At 41.1% G+C, this 21610-nt stretch overlaps 1 pseudogene and 1 gene segment (V, D, J or C); both read left to right on the top strand.

Annotated features, from left to right (window-relative positions):
- The first annotated feature begins 7585 nt into the window (after positions 1-7585).
- Positions 7586-8223, top strand: LOC114687603. The segment is given in 2 exon segments: positions 7586-7695; positions 7778-8223. Coding segments are annotated over 2 exon segments (489 nt in total).
- A 4744-nt stretch (positions 8224-12967) lies between these two features.
- LOC119087092 lies at positions 12968-21337 on the top strand (annotated as a pseudogene).
- Positions 21338-21610: the final 273 nt, after the last annotated feature.

Raw genomic sequence — 21610 nt, 5'->3', positions numbered from 1 at the left:
GGGAATACATTTGTGAAGGAGAACAGCAGGTCTCTATGGTAGGTGAGAAAGGTCAGCCCTGGAGGAAATAAATAAACACAGGTATTAAAAATGTGCTTTGTCATTGTTCAAAGTATAATCTCAGATATCATTTATCTTTTTACAGTATCATTTGTATTTTTGAGAATCAATCTTAGAGCTTTAGGGCTGAAATGCTATACCAGTGAGTTATGGCCTCAGTCACATTTTGTGACTCAATTCAATGTGACTCTCATTATTCACTAAACCTTATACACCCTTTCATGAATTATTATATTTTAGTATGTCTTATTTAATTTCATATGAAATCATTTATTAATCTATGGAAAGACAAAAACAAATTTACACATAAGGAGTATAGAAATGTAAGGCTGAAAACTTACATTTCTATGCAAAACCATAACTTCATACTAAGTAAATTTTAATTTCTTCTTTCTTCTTCATTCTTTTTGAAAGTTTCATATACACAAATCACAACTCAAACTTATGATCCTTCTGCTCTAATATCTGACTTATCATGTGTTGGGAATGAACACAGGGCTTCAGGCTTGCAAAATAATACCCTACCAAATAAGCAATGACCCAAGGACAATAAATGATACTTTCTTCTATCAAGGCTACAAACTGTCACATGACAATATGGTCTCAAGATTTGCTAGAAATTCAGGTGAATGTTAGAAATTGTCAGTACAAGTTAAAATGCATCTTTGCTGCTGAAATTAAGGAAATCACTAAACACAGGAAAGATCTTCCAAACATAGATGAATAAGACACTCACTTTTCTCACAGATTTGTTAGTGCTTTTGATATTCCACATTTCCCCTAAATCCTCATGTGTACATAAGTAAAATTTGCATATAAAGTTCTTTGGCTAAAACTGTTTCCTGGAATTTTTTTGTTTGTTTATTGAGACAGGGTTTCTCTGTGTAGCATTGCGCCTTTCCTAGAACTCGATTTAGAGACCAGGCTGGTCTTGAACTCATAGAGATCCACCTGGCTCTGACTCCCAAGTACTGGGATTAAAGGAGTGTGCCTCCACCGCCCGGTTTGTTTCCTGGAATTTTAATGACACATCAGCAAATAATCTTATTTTTCTGTGAACTTTACACAGCTCCCATATGGACATTTATAGGAACTCTCATCCTTAGGGAGCTAGAGCACTGGGGGATTTCCTGTGAGTGCTGGTGTCTCGCTCCTGGAGAGAACCTTCTTTCTCTTTGCTCACTTTAACATTCAGCCATTTCTCTTGTGGGAGGGAGCAGCTCATAAGCACCATGTAAGTGATGGAGGTGCAGGCAGGAGAGTTACAAAGCCTATCACAGCAGGCTTTTGATGTCACCAAGAGCTTATCCTTGTGGCCTTAAGGTAATGGCAGAAGCAGCCCATTGAAAGACATAGAGGAACTGAGTGGGAAAGCAACCATTTTCAAGTTCCACACCCTGTCAGAATTTTACTGATCTGACAATATAAAGGAGCAGACAATGATCAGGCAGGTTCCAATCCCAACCTCAATCACCATGACCTTCCTCACTCTGCTTCCCTGCTGCTCTGACCCTCAGAGGGACCAAACAGTAGTGCAAAGTGCTCCAGCAGACAATCCTGAGCTGACAGTTATGCTAATGGATCATGTACCCAAAAGACAGAGAGAGCCTCCCAAGCATGGTATAGGGTGAAACCCAATACAAACACAGAAATGGGGTTCTTCCCTGATTTGTTGGAATAACCTACAAAGTTCTCTCCTGGGACAAGAATGAATTCATTCTACAGACAGACAGCAGCGGTGCTTTGAGGAACTTCATAGTTATTAATTTTTTCATGTGATGGAAACACAAACATCACACAAATCACTAATAAAGAGTTTTATGGAGCTCATCCTGGTGCCTTGCTGTGGATCATTGTATTTGCCTCCATCTGTCACTGGACAAAGGCTCTATGATGACAGCTAGGTTATTTGCTAGGCTGTTCATCAGAGTAGACAAAGCCAGGCACCCTCTGGACCACTGTCAGCAGTCCAAGGTGGGGTCAACCTCGTGGATTCCTGAGAGCCTTCCCAGCACCCTGCCTCTCCCTATTCTCATGTCCTCATCTATCATGGTATCTTCCCCCCTGCCCTCCAACCCTGTCCCTGTTCCAACTCGACCCTCCCATTTTCCTATGTTCTCATCCCCCACTCCTTGCCCTCTGCCACCCGACACACACCCAGTCCAGTCATGAAGATCTCATCCACTTCTCCTTCACAGGGTCATCCATTTGTCCTCCTAGGGTCTTTTCCTGTTAGCTAGCCTCTCTGGAGTTGTGGGTTGCAGTCTGGCCATCCCTTCCCTCCCGTTTAGTATCCACTTATGAGTGAGTACATACTATGTTTGTCTTTCTTAGTTTGGGTTACCTCACTCAAGATGATATTTTCTAGATCCGTCCATTTGCCTGCAAATTTCATGATATCCTTGTTCTTTACTGCTCAGTAGTACTCCATTGTGTATATGTGCCATATTTTCTTTATCCATTCTTCAGTTGAGGGATATCTCGGTTGTTTCCAGGCACCAGGCTGAGCTCCAGGAATCCAACTGATGAGAGAGAGGAGAGATACTGCAGGGCAGGGACATCGAGTTCATGAAGGGAAGATGTGCAGAGATGACTAGCCACACTAGTGGAAGCCCAGGAACTGTGGACTGGTGGCTGTGGAGCCCCCATGGAAATGGACTAGGCCCTCTGTACATGGAAGATGGTTGCTGGACTCGAACTGTTTGGGGGGCACCCAGGCAGGGTGATCGGGATCTGTCCTTGGTATATGGGCAGGCTTCTGGGAATCTGGTGCCTGTGGTGTGACAGCTTGCACAGCCTTGGTGCAATGGGAAGGGGCTTGGACCTGCCTAGGTTCATTGTGCTGGGCTCTGCTGACTCCCCATGGGAGACCTTGATTTGGGGGATGTGGGAATGCGGGGTAGCTAGGGAAAGAGGGCTGGGGGGTGCAAGGAGGGAGGACGGGGTATCTGTGGATAGTATGTGGAGTGAGTAGAAAATTTCTTAATAAAGAAAAATGAAAAGAAAAAAGAAAAAAATGACATCAAATGTGTAGTCGGTAGCCATTTCAGGTTTGATCTGGAATTTCCAACCCCCATTGATGCTTCAGTAACTGTCTTGCCTAAAAGGCAGGGCCAAGAGAGGGCCCTGAAGAGCTGAGATCCAGATGTACTGACTGCTCTTGGTTCCTGGACCTTGGACGCTAGAGGTAGACCGTGCAGAGTTCTCCAGAGAACACAACTGGACTGCCTTATGTCTTCCCCAGATCCTGCAACCTACCTATCCCTTCTTTTGTAAGTTATGCCACTAAATAAACCTCCCTTTTAACTACGTGGAGTGGCCTTAATAATTTCACCAATAAAATGTTAATGACTAATTGGAGAAAGAGTAGACATAATATACTGTTGGTGAGAATATGTCCTGTTGCATTTCCTATGAAATTTTGTCTGTAATTTCCTCCAAAAGCTAAAAATAGAAATGTCATGTGTCATAGCTACATCACTCCTGGGCAGACACCTAAGGAATCTCTACTGCAAAGATACCAGATCATTTGTATGCAGTGTTGCCATCTTCATAGCATCTAAGAGCTGGAATCAGCCTAGAGTCCCATCAGCTGATGAATGGACAATAAAGATGTGGTTGAAGCCTGTCTTCCATTATATGGAGGAACCTGCCTGACTCCATTTATAGACAGGATCCATTATGTTGCATTTTTAAAAATAAGTTTTGGCCGGGCAGTGGTGGTGCAAGTCTTTAATCCCAGCACTCGGGAGGCAGAGCCAGGTGGATCTCTGTGAGTTCAAGGCCAGCCTGGGCTACCAAGTGAGTTCCAAGAAAGGCGCAAAGCTACACAGAAAAACCCTTGTCTTGAAAAATTAAAAAAAAAAATAAGTTTTTATTAACTGTGAGATTTGAGTTGCTCTCTGTTTCTTGGAACCTGACCTTCCCCAACCCATGAACTTGATTTGTTTTTGAGAATACCCAGACCCTCAATGTTGCACCCTGAACCCTAATAATCACATGGTGGGTGGCCACATGTTATTTATTTATTTATTTATTTATTTATTTATTTATTTATTTATTTTCCTTATTGCCCCATTGTCTTGTTTCTATAAAACTACTCATAATAATACTCCCTAAAAGAGGTCCATGGGGTGGATTCATGGCTATTCTCTTTAACCTGAATTAGGAGGCACTCATTGGCCAGCTTTTGGGTACATCCCTATGAAAAAACAACCTTGATTTGGCTCAAACTGTGGTAATGGTCATGGTCATCCTCTTGTCATTGGGATTAACACTATTTGTATAAACATTTAGGTTAATGCTCCTTTTTTCTAATCTTGTTAGGTCTATCATTGCACACTCAATAAGCACACAGGAGATCCGATTATATTCTAACAAAAGCGTTGTTTTAATATTTCTAATTGCTAATCAAAGTGAAGACCTCAGTCTGTGAACATATATTTTGTGTGCCTTTAAGGGATATGGTCTCCATCAACTTTGTGCTTTAATTCTTGAGCCTCCAATCAATAATAAATTATCCAGGGCCAGAATTGAAAACCTGAATTCACATGAAAGAGCTTTAATTCTTAAGGGATTGAGGGCAAGAGAGAGGATAGATCTCCTGTAGGAAAAGGAAATAATATAGACTGTTTTGGATGCATTGGTGGTGTCTGGAAGGGAGGATCAAATGGAGAGTATGAGGAAGGGGGAGAAAAAAGAGAATAAGGGGAAAGAGAGCTAAAAGTTAGGGCCACTTGAGAGTCAGTATGGAAACCTAATAGAGTAGAAGATTCTAAAGGAGAGATATACCACCAACACAAGCTACAACTCTTTTAAATTAAAATAGTATCTGGCCTGCAAGATATGCTAGGTCATTGGTGGAAAAAAGCTTGTGGAAGTAACCAACACTATCTGATTTGACATAAGATGCCTTCAAGAAATAGAACCCATATTCTACAGTACTTGAATGGCCAAGACTCTGAAACTAGATAGTACAGGAACCTAGGATGAAAATAAGTACTACAGTTCTATAAAAAGAAGATTATAACAAAATCACTCACAATCACATTCTGCTACACTCAAAGATCAGTTCCTTGCTCAGCCATTATAAGAGAAGCTTCCTACTGCAGCAGATGGGAACATATACAGAGACCCACAGTCAGACAATATTCTGAGAGTGAGAGACTTTTGACACTCACAACTGTTTGAGATATGTTCTTCAAATCCCCTCAGTGCTCATGGAACACTGAAGAAGAGGCGAAAATAGTGTAAAAGCAAGAGGTGATAGAAGCACCAAGGAAATAAGGTCCCCTAAGAAACAGGATAGTTGCACATATGATACTGAGGCAGCAATTGCAGAGCCTTCATGGTGTACCAGATGGGGTCCTAGAGATGAAAGAATTGGACCCACATGCCCAACCCTAACCCAGAACCTATCTCCAATTGATGACCATTTGCAAATGAAATAGTTTTCTCTAAGGGAGTCTCATTGAGGAAACCAAACACTCTTTTCTTTTTTTTCCTTATTTTTAATAAGAAATTTTTTCATTCATTTTACACACCAACCAAACATCCCCCTTTTCCCTCCCCCCGCTCCCCCCAGCCTCCTGCTCCCAGCCCACCCCCTGTCCCATCCATTAGAAGGCAAGGCCTCCCCATGGGGACGCACATCCAGTAGAGGCAAATCAAGCCTTTTCCCCTGCCTCAAAGGCTGCAAGAGGTGTCCCATCATAGGTAGTGTGCTCCATAAGCCCCCACTCATGCACCAGAGATCAGATGGATTCTGATACAATCTTCAGGGGGCCTCTCAAGCAGATCAAGCTGCGCAACTGTCTCACTATGCAAAGGGCCTAGAACAGGGAGGGAGGGGAAAAACAATGAAACAGATCCCATGATAGACAGAGACATCATGGGGACAGAGAGAAACCCAGTGCTAGGGAAGTTACCAGGAATCCCCAAGGATGACCCCAGCCTGAGCTACTAGCAATAGTGGAGAGGGTGCCTGAACTGAACTTGCTTGCCCCAGAGATCAGACCGGTGAATACCCTAACTGTCATCACAGAGCTTTTCTCCAGTGACTGATGGAAGTAGATGCAGAGATCCACAGCCAATCACCAGACAGAGCTCCAAGATTCCAGTCAAAGAGAGAAGGGGGATTCTATGAGCAAGTTCATCACGATCATGATGGAGAAATATGCTGGGACAACCAAAGCAAACTAGAGGGAACTCATGAATGTTGGATCAATGGCTGTGGGGTCAACATGGGACTGGAAACCCACCATTCTTAAGCATAGGCTGCATGTCTAAAAGTAGATGGTCATAGAAATCAAATTAAAATGCATTTTTGGAGGTTCCTTTTCTTTTAACATCACATGGTTTTTTATCATTTTATTTATTTGTTTATTTAATTATCTCTTGTTTTATCCAAGACATTATGTTCAGTTGCATACATAATATGGCTACTATTTTTGTATTTTTATCCAATTCCAGAGTGAGTGCATCAGGAGATCTCAGCATCTGCACCTCTTTTCTGTCTTTTCTTGGGCTCCTATCCTTTTGGTTGTTTATTTTGACCTGCTCTGATGTGTCCATTTTTGATTGCCCTCATTTTACTTTATTTTATTATTATTCATAAGAAACCTGTTTGTATTCTTAAAAGAGTCAGGGAGATGGTTTACCTGCAGGGAAGGAGAGGAGGGAAGGATTTGAGAGATGAAGAGAGAGGAGAAACTATATTAATGAGATATTATATGAGATAAAAATCTATATTCCATGAAAAAAATACTTGGCCATAGGTTAAACATACTAGGCGATGAGGAAAGAGGAAGGACTCATACTACGCCCAAATCCTGACACATGTTAATAACTCCTAGAGTAGCCTAAGACTGTAAAAATGCCCGAGGCAGAAAAGGTCCTATTTATTTAAATCCTTAGTCTCTGTGGTTTGGCTATCACACACTTGCTCCCATGGTTCTGTCCATGTCTAACCTGGGTGGGCTTGAGCCAGGACAGGATAAAGAATGAATGGGGTCCCTGAGTAATGTTCATGGTGTGCAGAGTTCCCAGCTGCTTCTCTCAGCATCCCACAGCCTGGATGGAGCAAGAAGTAGATGTGGACCCTGGGTAACAACAATATGACAGTGTGCCAAATTTGCATGAAAGATGCCAACCACCACATGTGTGGGAAAAGGAAGAAAAAAGAGCAGGAGCAGTGTGGGCTTACTAATCAGAAAGCAGGAGCTCAGGAACCAAGTGTGAAAAGAAGGTTGACATGAACTAAGACTGTGAAAAGTGTAGGAGGAAAAGAACGTAAGTGAAGAGGTTGTGCTAGAAGTGGAGGTTGGTCGTCCCAAGGTGTGTTTCCTGGGATCCCTGTAGTCCTCATGCTCTCTTATTTCAGACTCACACTACAGGAAGTCAGATACAGTGATGGCCATATTGTAATAGGCAAATGGAGTAGTATCCACCTTCCCCATTTCTAAAGAAGAGGCTGACTCCCCACATGCAAATGCACCTTCTAGCTCTAAGTTAAATCCCCTCCTGGACTGTGGGAGCTCATATCTCTCTCACAGGAGGCTGACCTCTGAGCAAGAGGAGGTGTAGCCTAGAAGATGACACTGGTGGGTCTTCTGTGTCTGGTGACAGCCCTTCCTGGTGAGTGTTACCATTTCATACTTGTGTCCATGAGGGGTTGTGACAACCTGTGATTGACAGAACTGTCTATTTTTGTCTGAAGGTATCCTGTCCCAGGTACAGCTTCAGGAGTCAGGACCTGGCCTGGTGAAGCCCTCTCAATCACTGTCCCTCACCTGCTCTGTCACTGGTTACTCCATCACCAGTGATTCCTGGAACTGGATCAGGCAGTCCCCAGGGAAGAAGCTGGAGTGGATGGGGTACATAAATAGTGCTGGTAGCACCGGCTACAACCCATCCCTCAAGAGCCGCATCTCCATCACCAGAGAAACATCCAAGAACCAGTTCTTCCTGCAGCTGAACTCTGTGACCACTGAGGACACAGCCACATATTACTGTGCAAGATACACAGTGAGGAGACTTCAGCATGAGCCCAGACACAAACCTCCCTGCAGAGGAGCTCTGGACCAGCAGGGGGCGGTCAGCTCTAACCAAACCGAGGAACTCAAGATTTCAGAACTGAAAAGAAAAACAACCCGATTTCTCTGATTTTGGTTCTCAGTTCCTAAGAGCAGAGAGGCTTTGGGGCTATTTCTCTCTCTGATCATGAAAAAACTGTTTTTATAGAGTCACATTTGTTTACTTCTCATTGTCACTCTTAAGATGATGTATGTGGTAATATTTCTTGTCCCTTTTGGTTGTGAATCTAGCTTTTACCAGATGAGCAATCTCTCTGGTCTTACAAATATTTTTTTTAATCAAAACATCTTTTTGAAACTCAGCTGACATTGGAATCACAGAATCTCTATACCATCCATCCTCAGATACTTCTGTATGTCAGAGCACTTCCAAGATTATTGACACAAAGCAGTTGCTGTTATGCCTAAGGATATGTCATAGAGTGAATGCAGTTCACACATCACTGCAGCTGTATTACCCACCCTGCAACGCAGGGCAGGGATTTCCTGAGGTCAACTGTGCATGCCTGATGTCTGAGGACTCTGATTTAAGGGGGTTACCCACTCCCAATATTGGGATATTTTGTACAAAAAGTGAATAAATTTGCACTGTGACTAAAAACAGATTATTAAACAAATAGTCATGTTTTTATACTGATAATTACCATTTTTTAAATGTGTCAGTGAAGAATCTATCTGTGATATAGAAAAGAACTATAAGTTGTGTGTGCAGATACACCTGGACATGCACCATTAGTATTTGATCTGTGATTGGTGATCTCCCCCTACAGAGTTTCATGAGTTTGGAAGCCAAACCCAAGTGCAGACTATAAAACACAGTGCCTCATCCAAGGGGCTAAATAAAATCAGAAGAGTTAATGGCCTTAGAGCATGGGCCCCCATTCAGGTAACAAGATAGACACTCAGTTCTGTGATGTTTTTGTCTAGTTCTGAATGACAATTAGGAAAATTCTAAACAAACCCAAAATGAGAGATAATGTGTAAAAATATCCCTGAAACTCTCATAGAATCACAAAGAAGGTGGCACAGTGTGCATAGAGATCAGAGTCCCTAAAACCCTGCACTGCACAGCTGTCTCTCCAGTGTTAGGACCTGGTTCACCTAAGGCCACCCACAGCCCACAGGTCATGCATAAAGAAACAGGGACTCAAATATGAGATTTCCAGAGATAAAGAAGTAGATGGACATCCAGCCAGGCCAGTCAGGACTCAAAGACTGTCCTCAGCTGTGAGGATTCTCTAATGATGGCCATGCTTCTAAATAAACAGTGAAAAATTGTCATGGGAGGAAGTCACAGCCTGGAGAATGAAGGAAGGAGAGAAGGCCATCTTCATGTTCATAGAGCAATATCTGGATGGCAGGATCCACATCATTTCTCATTTGTCTGGGAGTGGGTTAACAGGGCAGGGGCCAAGAGAATATCCCTGAGATCTGTACCTCTAGTTCTTCTAGTCAACACCAGATAAATCACCCTCTCTTGGATGTAGAATTGACCTGCATTCTGCTCACCTTTTATATCCTCTAGCAACTTCCCCAAGAACAATAACACCCAATGTCAGATTGAAAGCTGAGCCCTGGCTGATGAGCCCAAATCTCCTTCTCACAGGAGACTACACCAAAGTATGTGTGTCATGAAACTGCTTTTCTGCCTGGTGACTGTTCCCTACAGTGAGTGTCACAGTGTTTAAGGAAAGGAGATTGGACATGTGGCTCATAGTTTGTGTTTATGATTAATGGTGGTAATCAATATCCTCAGGTGCACTGACCCAGGTGTAGCTGAGGAATCAGGTTTGTCCTCATAAAATCCTTGAAGACCCTGCTACTCATCTGTACTCTCTGAATTCTATGTCAACAATCATCATATTGACTGGGTCATCATATTCACAGCATCCAAGAAGTGATTAGAGTATGCTGATACAATACCTTGGACTACTGGAGACACTGTTTGTAATTGGGACTTCAGCTCCAGCATCACTATCAGTAAGCATTCAATCAATAAACAAGTTTCCTTAAATCTGCACCATCTGCTATATCTCACTGTGCCAGAGACATAGGAGGAGACTTCAGTGTAAACTCAGACACGAATCTCCCTACAGAGGAGATCTGGCACAGCAGTGGCACCTAAGAACTGCTGAAGATACTCAGAACTACTAGATGCCCCTCACAACATAGGCAGTTCTGAACTTCCACCATGGGCTTCCTCATGAACAAGCATGTAGTGTGAATTCTAATTGGTCTTAATAATAAAAACCAGAGTCAGATATAGAGGTAAATGCTGAAAGATCAGAGACACAAAGGAGCAACCAGCCACAGTCAACTCTTACCTCACCAACTCCTCATCCGAAAATGTGGCAAACTCCTGTCTCCAACCCCTTATATTCCTCTCTCTGCCCAGCCATATACCACTATCTGTTTCCTCCTTCCATGTGCTGGGATTAAAGGTGTGTGCTATCATGGCCTGGCCTCTATGGTTAACTAATGAGTATCTCTGTCCTCTGACCTCCAGGTAAGCTTTGTTTGTTAGAGCACAAAGCATCACCACAAAAAGCACATATCGGTTTACACTTTAGAATATGTGGTTTCCCCTTCTTGTTCATAAAAATCTTTTAGAGACTCTTTGCTATGTCATAGTCTAGGACAACTGTTATTTGATTAATTTCTTATGAGCATAATATTATTTTGTCATGGTGCATCTACAATGTCCATTTGCAAAATACTATTGGATTTAATGAACTTGAAAATAAAACTTTCCATGTTTTTCACAAATTTCTGTAATTTTAAGACTTGGTGATGGTGGGTTCATTTGGAAATCACAGTGAAATTTAAATAATCTAAAAACCTTTCTAATTATTTCCTCTCATAGGGAGTAGAACCCAGATCTTCCATGAATGAATATTATTACCACAGATATAGGGGAAATAAAGATTTTTATTTTCTACAGTTTCTATTATGTTAATGCTCTAACAGGGTAGAGGTAATTAACGTTTTTCATACAATGCACATAAGAAATTTGCATCCTTGTAAAGATTACTTTCTGCCCCCATGTTCCATGTAATGATTCCTTTGAAGGTGTTTCTTATACCCTCAGCTTGTGAAAAAGCCCGAGTGACCATTGTGCACATACCAGCTCATGTCATCTAAGATCTCTGTTCTAACTCTCTTCCATTGGCAACATAGTTTGTTATCACTTTTTTCTGCTGTTTTCTTATTAACATTGTCTCTGGGCTTACTGTAATGGAACTCTGTGTTCCTACTGAAGGTAGGAAAGCTGGAATTTTTCCGCTGAGAGTTAGAAAAGCATCCTTGGGAGGAATTATGTTTAGTGTTGCCTCTGTTGTGCTACAGATTTCAGGTATCTCTAAAAGAAAAAGAGAATATGTTGATCCAGGCCTGAGCCTTCTCTGGATACTTTTATAGTGACCTCAGCTATGTCTGAAGATATTTGGAGAACAAACAGACTATAGAATATGAGATTACTGAGATCAAGACCAACACAATTCAGTGAATAGCACAATGTGAAGGTGAAAACAATGGGATCCACAATTTTCTCCCTGTCAGGGAGAGGATCAACTCACATGGCTGCCAATGACATATGATGACCATAGTGTACCTGTAGGTTGGGCACACTCTGGACACCAGAAGTCAGCAGATTAACTTCTCAATATCTCCCAGGCACATTGAAGAAAAGAGATAAATGTGTGAGCAATATTGAATGATGTGAAATGACCTTTTTTTTGCTAGGATTTGGGCAAATGATTCTTCAACAATGATAGGAGTACAATTGATACAAACCCTGCAAGTACCAGTACTTACTTACCAAGCCAGGGTTTCCTGATTATGATCAGTGAGAACTGAGTTGTAACCAGGGCAGGATGGAAAGACTGAAGCTGCAACAAGTTTATTGGGTTAATCTGACTTTATATACTCTTATCCAGGTCAGTGCAAATCACCACATACCAACCTGCAGAGGAGCTCAGGACCAGCAGGGGGCACAGTGTGGCCAATAATCAATAGGACAGAAATAGCTGTACGCCATAGCTCTGTGGACTCTCTCAAAGTCTGTTAGCTGAACAACACCTGCTGTAGTTGATACGTGAAGTCTCCAGTTTTCAAACACAGCAAAATTCTAAGATTGCACAGACTTTTATTTTCTCATTTATTTTATTAAGATTTGTTTATTTATTTTTTTAAAAATGTGCTTTTCTCATACAACGTATTCTGATCAGTTTCCAGGCCCAATCTCTGTCATATCTTTCCAACATTCCTATCACTAAGCTCCACAACTTTCTCTCTATAGAAAGCAAACAAATAGACAAAAAAAAAAAGAAAAAAAGATTAAAAAAAATTCACCAGGAACACACAACTGCAACCTGCTGCAAAAGCAAATGTTAATTGCTTGTACATGAAAAAAAAGAATAGAAATTCTCCTAATTTAGGAGTTTTTGAAATTTCAATATGCAGTTATGCTCATTACTACCATCACCTGTAAATCAATTTTATCAAAATGTCTCAGGTTGGGATTCTGCTTTTAGATTGAGAGGTTTGGCCTTGATGTTATATCCACAGGGTCTGCACAGGTCTCAGAAATGGCTATTTCCTTGGACAGGATTAGGATTTGGACTTCGGTGTCTCCTGCCAGAACCAGGTATCCTCTACCTCCTTCTTCTCAACCTGGACTAGCACCTTTTTAAGAAGTACCCTGCCTCATGAATATGCAAATCATGTGACTCTGTGGTGGTAAATACAGGGATGTCCATAGCCCACAAGAGCCTATGATCATCTCTCCAGACGCAGTGAACAAACCGGTCCTCACCATGGGATGGAGCTGCATCATCCTCTTCCTGATAGTAGCAGCTACAGGTAAGGGGCTCCCAAGTTCCTGACTTGTGGAGGGTCCATATACACAAGTAACAATGACATCCATTCTGACGTTCTCCCCACAGGTGTCCACTCCCAGGTCCAGCTCCAGCAGTCTGCGGCTGAGCTGGTGAGGCCTGGGGTCTCAGTGAAGTTGTCCTGCAAGGCTTCTGGCTACACCTTCACCAGCTATTATATTACCTGGGTGAAGCAGAGGCCTGGACAGGGCCTGGAGTGGATTGGATGGATTTATCCTGGAAATGGTGGTACTGACTACAATCAGTAGTTCAAGGGCAAGGCCACACTGACTGCAGACACATCCTCCAGCACAGCCTACATGGATCTGAACAGCCTGACATCTGAGGACTCTGCAGTCTATTACTGTGCAAGACACAGTGTTGCAGCCCACATTCTGGGGTGCGTCAGAAACCCTGGGGAGCAGGAAGCTGTGCTGGGACTGAGATGACAGAGAAGATGAGTCTGGGGACTTGCTCAGAAATATTCATTCTGAGTGTCCTTTTGTCAGCCATCTCTCCAGAGTACTATAGGGTATTTGTCAACAGTTCAAAAGGACATCAGAAAAGGAAATTATGCTGATACAGGTTACTCCCTACACTGCACAATACCTTGAGTAGATCTTTATCAATGACCACCCCATTTTACATGAAACAAAAGACACAGCAAGCTCTAGCAACAGTTTATATATATATATCACCTTTAAATCTAGGAGACTAGAACTATTGGTAGAGTTGTTGGGAATACACTATAATATGAATTTCCCCTGTAAATACAAATCAAAAATGTCAAGGCAAACTGAAACCCTTTTCAAAATTCAATTGGATGTACCAAACACCATTTACCAAATACTTCATTGGAAGTTGTCCCCATAGAGTTGTGTAGAGTCACTTTATCTTTCCCGATAAACATAATTTTCTATATTTATTTATATGTGAGTCTCATCCTGAATTGTTTTGGTAGCATAAATCAAGTTTCTTATTGTTTTAGAATTAGAGATGTAATGGCATGCCCTTCAGAATGTAGAGTCTCCTACTTTGGCAACATTTTAGGCTCCTGCTCAAGTAATACTGGAGCCAGCACTGTGGTATTCAAAACTGGGAATGTAAGAGACTGGTTTGTGTTATCAGGCACCCTGACTGCTCATTAGTGTGTAGATGTAACTAACCGTCTTATTAAATAAGAAACACAGAAACAATGTAAAAGAGAAAGCCGAGAGGTCAGAGCTCAGAGCTAAAATCTCACCCTTCCGCCTGCGGTGTCCCAGCTTCCCGAAAGAGGGCTACTTCCTGTCTGTACGTCTTTTTTATAGTATTATTTTTCTGCCTTCTCATTGGTTGTAAACCCAAACACGTGACTGCCTCGTCACTGTCTGAATGTACAGCCCCCTAGGTCTCCAATGCTGGCTGTATCCCTGAACACACAGAGATCTATGGGATTAAAGGCGTGTGCCACCACCGCCACACTCTGTCTATGGCTCTAATAGCTCTGACCCCCGGGTGACTTTATTTATTAACATACAATCAAAATCACATTTCAGTACAATTAGAATACCACCACATTAGTGTGTTTCCTGAAACTGGATTGTCTCCGTCTCAAGTTCTGGATGGACAGTGGTTGACACTGAATGGACATCAGTGTATAGTGCACAATGCTCCCCATGCGTGCACACACACACACACACACACACACACACACACACACACACACACCTTTTGTTTTTAGAGGCAGCAAGGCCCAATTAGGATTTCTCTTAATTCATGGCTCTGTTATAAACATGTTATGTCTGAATCCAATTATTTCTGTTTCTGTATGTTAATTTGTTTTTGTTTTTGTTTTGTTTTGTTTTAACTAGGAGAATGTACATATATGCTGGCTGTACAAGGACTGAATGTCAGGAACAGAGATAATACTGCCATGGATAGCATGTCTACTATCTCACCATTTTTGATTAAAACAATAATTGCAAGAAGAAAAAGAAAAGAGAAAACAACTCAGTGGACATTGAGATTCCTGATATAAACAGTTTTATCTATCTATCTATCTATCTATCTATCTATCTATCTATCTATCTATCATCTATTGGCTCAGATCAAAGCCAAAAAGTTGCAAAAATAGAAAACCCAATTAGTTTCCCATCTGGCCTGGCTCCTTTCACATACATGAGCACCCTCAGGTGGAGAGATGGTTGTAATATCTATTTTCCTTCCAGTGCATTTATTTTCCTCCTAGAATTTATTCTCACAGTTCATGATTATCCTTTCATATTCTCTGGGCCTTTGCCAGCAGATCACAGGATATTCATGAAGTGCCTCTTGCACCAATTAAATATGGACAAAAGTTCCTTGTGTTCAAAGTCCTAGTGCCTTTCTCAAAACTCTCAATTGTGCAATGTAAAATAACAACACCATCATGAACTCTCCCATTGAATGATAATCCACAGATCATTGCACGAACCCTAATCAGTCTTATAAGAAAAGCACAGAGCCAGATATTGGGATTAATGCTGAAAGATCAGAGGAATCAAGTCATAGCCACTTCTCACCTCATCAACTCCTCAGCTGAAAAAGAAGATCCTGTCTTCGTGAATCCTCGGATTGAATGCCCCTGAGTCCTCAGTGGAAAGACTGAGTTCTTGTCTCCTGCTTTAGATGCCGTTTTCCACCCAGCCATATCACTTCCTGTCTCAACTTTCCTAGTACTGGGATTAAGGGTGTGTGTCCTTCCCAAATACTGGGAGCAAAGGTATGAGATCCCAAGTGCTGGGATTAAAGGTGTGTGTCACCACTGCCTGGCTTCTATGTTTAATCTAGTTTCTGGCTTTGTCCTCTGATCTTCAGGCAAATTTTATTTGTGAGAGTACAAACAAAATATCACCAAAACAGAGTCAGAATAAAAATCAAGAAGGGTTCCCTTATCTGCAAATTCTCTGGAATCATCAACAGAAAGAATAAGAATGGCATGAAAGTTTTGTTTTTTATAGATTTGAACTGGATGGACCCATGCAGGGTTCATAGGACTGATTTCTTTGGGGACAGTCTGGATTTTTAAAGAATAGACAAAGCTTCCATCCTCCAAAGAGTTTCATCTTATGCCTGTCCTGATGGATCACAGTCATACAACATTCCTAGGACAATCTTCTTGACCTGTACAGGATTGTTGAGAGAGTATGCAACTGTCTACAAACATTTCAGACTAATTCTACATGAGAGTGAGATTAATCAATTGGAGACCATGTTCTGTCATAATACACACAGAGAGACACAGTCCAATTTTGGATATTATGACTCTCAAATGGCATCAATTCCACGTAATCAATAACATTGTTAAAAATTTCTGCCATAAAACAACAAAAAGTAAAACCAAAATAAAATAGTTACACAGAGCCTGAGGAGCAGGTGCAGAGGCCAGCAAGGGTGTTTCCTGACTCTACTTCACAGTTGATTCCTCTCATTTAACGACAGACAATGCCCAGGAGACCATCTCCTATGGCAGTTAGAACCCTTGCCTGGAAGATTACAAGATATGGCATGCAGAATTTCAGTTAGTTCCTAGAATCTTTGTGACTCTCTGGGAATGCTACACTAACAGAAATGACCCAGATCAAAGGTCCTTTCAATCACCATGGAGACAGTTTATCTCACAGTAGAATGAATTCCTCTATTGGAAAACTAGGACCTGACAATCTTATCTCATGGAGAGGCAATTTCAAGGCTCTTCATGCTGAGACCATGCCCCCAATTATTGTAGAGTGTCATGTCCTGGGGAGGGAGCATGAATGGAAAGATGGAGAGACATCAGTGCAGGGCCCTAGAGTGGAGGCTCCAGATTTCTCTCCACCTTTTGGAACTCACAGACATGGTTCCTTTGTTACTTTGATAATGTTTAAAAATAGTGACCTGATGTACAAGAGTGCTACATTGAACACAGGCCACACCAGACTAGTAATTCATACACACAAAAAGGTTCAAACATTTGGAAGTTATTCACAGAAAAATGATAATATATAGACTTTACATAGCATTGTTTTCAGTACTGGGCATCACAATCAGTTTTTTTTTCATGAATCAACACTAAGCTACATGCTTGAAAACTATTTCTTCAGCTTCATATCTGGATTCAACATTCATAACACTTTGCTAATCCTTCTATAATTATCAGCCTTGTACTATAATGGCCTCAATGGAACAAATAAGGCAGAGTGGGGTCTCTCATCAAAAACACAATAAAATAAGACTTTGAATTATATCACACATAATAAATAATGGATAATTCTTAACTATTACCCAGTGTCTTTCCTTTGTTCTAGGCATTCATTTGTCTAATACTTCCCCCCAAAAACTCAATACACTGCAGCAGGAAATGCAATCAAGGCCTCCCTCTGCTCATACAAACCAGCCCAGCTCTGTCCCCGCAGCTCTGAGAAGCCCAGCCCTGGATTCCCAGTTCTTTTAATTCAGTCAGAGCACTGAATGTAAACCACTAGACAAGGAGTTGTGTGTGAGAGATTTCATTATTCCTTTTAAATTTTTATAATTAGAATATTTTTGAGAATTTTTAAAACTGAATACTGCACCCATCAATATTTCCACTCAAATTCTTTCCATGTCCAATTCTCACTCCCTCTAAAATTCATGACTACTTCATCTTTAGTTAACATTTCTCTCTGTTGTCTCTCTTTCTCTCTGTGTGTCTCTTTCTTTGTGTGTGCATGTCTCTGTGTGTATCTAATTGTGTTTGTGTGTAATATTGAGGTCAGTTGTAATATATATATATATATATATATATATATATATATATATATATATATATATATATATATATATATATATACATGTGTGTAGCTGGAAGTTTTCCTGTGTCCCACCTGGCCTGAGGTCAGAACAAATCTCTCTCACCTGTCAGTCCCACAGACTCTAAGACCCAAGAAGCTTATATTATTTCCAAATTGTATGGCCATTAGCTCAAGCTTATTATTGACTAGACCTTATACTTAAATTAATCCATAATTCTTGTTTATGTTTAGCCATGTGGCTTGGTACCTTTTTCCAATTCTGCCTTCACATCTTGCTTCCTCTGTGTCTGGCTGGCAACTCCTGACTCAGCCTTCATCTTCCCAGAATTCTCCTTGTCTGTTTATCTCACCTATACTTCTTGCTTGGCTCCTGGTCAATCAGCATTTTATTTATTTATTTAATTTTTTAATTTTTTATTTATTTATTTATTTTATTTTATTTTTTGAGGCAGGGTTTCTCTGTGTAGCTTTGCGCCTTTCCTGGAACTCGCTTTGGAGACCTGGCTGGCCTCGAACTCACAGAGATCCACCTGGCTCTGCCTCCCGAGTGCTGGGATTAAAGGCGTGCGCCACCACTGCCCGGCCCAATCAGCATTTTTTTTTTAACAACACACATTCACAGCATACAAAATGACATTCCACAGCACATGTGCTTACGGCAGTTTCCAGAGGACTGAATAACACACCAGGGAGCTTGTTCTTGAAAAAAACTGATTCTTCTTCTTTCGTTGATTACCTGTGGTTCTTCATTTAGGGGTGGGGGCCTAAGAGCTTTCCTTCTATACTATGGATGCCTAGTTTAGGCATCAATATTGTGAAGAATTCATGGGTGCAGCATCACTGTCCTGTCTAGAAGATACCATTTCACAGTGACATGCTGGTCCTTTAGATCTTACAATCTTTCTTCCCCCTCTTCAGGATTTTTCCTGAGCCTTAGGTGTAGGGTTTACATTGAGGATGTATCAAGTGTTGTTGGGCATCCCAGGGTCACTTGTTCTCTGGGTGTTTACCTGATGTGGCTCCCAGCAATAGTCTCCATCGGCAATTAAAAACTAAGAGAGTCATTAATGAGGGAGTTAGAACTTCTATCTGAGAGTATGCGGTTAAGTTTTTCGAACACAGTTAGAAAATATATTTGTGTCTTATACATAGGTCACCATTAGAGGTTGAAAGGGTTTGTAGCTGGGTTGCTGCTTACCTTTCTGCTTTGGTAACATGCAGGCAGAGTACTGATTTGGCATAACCAACCAATATATGACTGTATTTCAGGACTACTCCGTGAGATTGTGTCTATTCCTGACACTGTTCAGGTGGCCCAGAACCTAATACTAGATACCACCAAAACCTAGGAGAAAACAAAGTACAATTCTTCTCCTAAAAAAGTCATGGGGATGAAAGATTCTGAAAAAGCCAACAAGTCTGGAAGAACTTAGAAGCAAGAACATTGAGAAGTAGGACGCCTGTATGCTAAGTAAGAACAATGCCTACCTAGCGGTTCAGAGATGCAAGACCACGGTGAAGACTGCCTCAGATGTGGGAAAGAGCAAAGACAGCATGGTGGCATGGGGGAGGAAGGTCACAGGAAGAGAGGACACTGTGGGAGAGGAAGGAGAGGGATGACCTGGTGGTGCAGTGCAGGCAAGTCTCTAAGGGGCCGGGTGAATCTTTGACTTTAAAAAGAACAGATATAGCCACTGGTGAGAAGAAGACAAGTTACTGCGGAGTCAGAGAGCAGAAGGATATGTCATAGAAGGAAAAAGGCCCACAGCGTGTTTTAGGGATGTCACAGAAGAGCTGTGAATACATTTGTGATGGGGAACAGCAGGTCTCTGTGGTAGGTGGGCAAGGTCAGACCTGGAGGAAATAAATGGTTACCACAGATCTTCAAAATATGTTTTCATCATTGTTCAAGGAATAATATCAGATAGTACTTATATTTATATAGCAGTTCTTTTTTTTTGAAGATCAGATTTAGAGCTTTAGTGTTGATATACTGTACTATGAGATATGGCCTCAGACACATTTTGTTAATTCAATTAAATGTATGTATTCATTAGCCACTGAATCTTATACAACATTTCTTTATTATATTTTAGTATTTGTTATATTACTTTCTATGAAAATATTAATAATTATTCAAAAACAGCAAAAGATTTTACAAATACAGGGTATAGTAATGCAGTGCTGAAATCTAGTTTTTCTATGGAAAAGTAGAAATATATAAGAAGTAAATTTTCATGTTTTTCAATCCTTCTTCCTTCTCTATTCTTTTCCAGAGTTTCATATGGACCAAGCACAATGCAAACCTTTGTTTCTCGGGCTACAACCTCTTCTTTTTCATACAAAGGTGGGAATGAACATAGGGCATCAGGCATGAAAAAAATATTCTACCAGCAGAGCTATGTCCTCAGAACAGTAAATGACACTTTGAGCTATCCAAAGACTACAGACTGGAGGAACTATGCCTTGCCATATCTTTTCAGAATACATCTGTGATACAGACACTTGGCATCTCAGGACACAATTTCCTATTGTGAGGACAAATTTGAGCCTGAGAGCCAGTGCTTGCACAAATGGAGGAGCCATGCAATCTTGGACTGATTAAACTTCAAAAAATATTTGAAGTCTCAAATATCCATTGCTTGAGAGGACTAATATCTCCATGCCCACAGCTTGATACAGAAGATTCCTGCTGCTGCTATAATTCCCTGTGAATGGCATGCTCCTTCTCTTTCAGCTTTCCAAAATGGACTTAATATCAGAGGAGCATCTGATATTATATTGACAGGGAGGTTCCAGGTCCCCAGCAATGATTTGTGATCTTTAAGGCATCCAGTGTCATGAATTGCCATGTTCACTGAATCTTTAGTGGGCAGCCAGTGGGCAGATAGCCATGATATAAAGTAAAATTGCATTTGTGTTGATGTTTATACATTCTATTGGTTCTTTCTCTAAGAGCACCCTGCCTAGTGTAGGGAATAATTTCTCTATTATATAAATGACTAAATATAGATAATAAGAATACTGATTGAAATCAGGTGAAAAAAATAGAAGACAATTTATGGAGACCAGACTATGAATTGATAAAGTCATAGCAGAGCGTCAATTTCTCTAATCACCAGGGCAGTGAAAAATAAAGTCACAAGGAGATGTCACCTCCCGTCTATGGATGTGTTCAGGGTGAGATGTGAGTTCATTTCTGTGACTCTGTTGATGGTTAAACAAGGTTACCCGTGTACAGATGCTTAGCACATGAGACATAAATGTGCAGTCGTCTCTTATTAAGTACATTTGCTGCAAATAAAATGTGTTCACACTTTCAGGAAACTCTAAAATGAAGCAAAATCAAAAGTGTCCCCATCACAGTGAAGGGGACATTGAAACTTCACCAGACATGTCTGACTCTGACCAAGAGCTGTCTCAGGGAGAAGCTGTGTCCAGCACCAAGAAGCACAAACCCAGGCACGGGGATGACACACCAGACCTGAACATCATCCAGAAATGTGACAGTGTGTGATGCCTTGTAAATTATATGTTTTTAAAAAGGAGGCCACATTAATACAGAAAATGTAGGTCTTGTGTACAAAATAAACACGAAATGAATGAAGTGTGGTGAAACTTTAACCAGGAAAAGCATGTAGTACAATATCATAACATCATAACTCTGTCACTGTTGTCAATGACCACAAAGTCCCTTGCATCGGCTCTGAGCATTGTCTTCTCCCTTAGTTCCAACCTCAAAGCTTACTATATAGCAGGAAGAGATGCAAATAATGCCTTCCTCTGCTCA

This window comes from Peromyscus leucopus, unplaced genomic scaffold, assembly GCF_004664715.2.
Source record: "Peromyscus leucopus breed LL Stock unplaced genomic scaffold, UCI_PerLeu_2.1 scaffold_1261, whole genome shotgun sequence".
Lineage (NCBI taxonomy): Eukaryota > Metazoa > Chordata > Mammalia > Rodentia > Cricetidae > Peromyscus > Peromyscus leucopus.
Note: the sequence above shows the minus strand (reverse complement) of the source record. Positions and strands in the feature narration are given on the sequence as shown.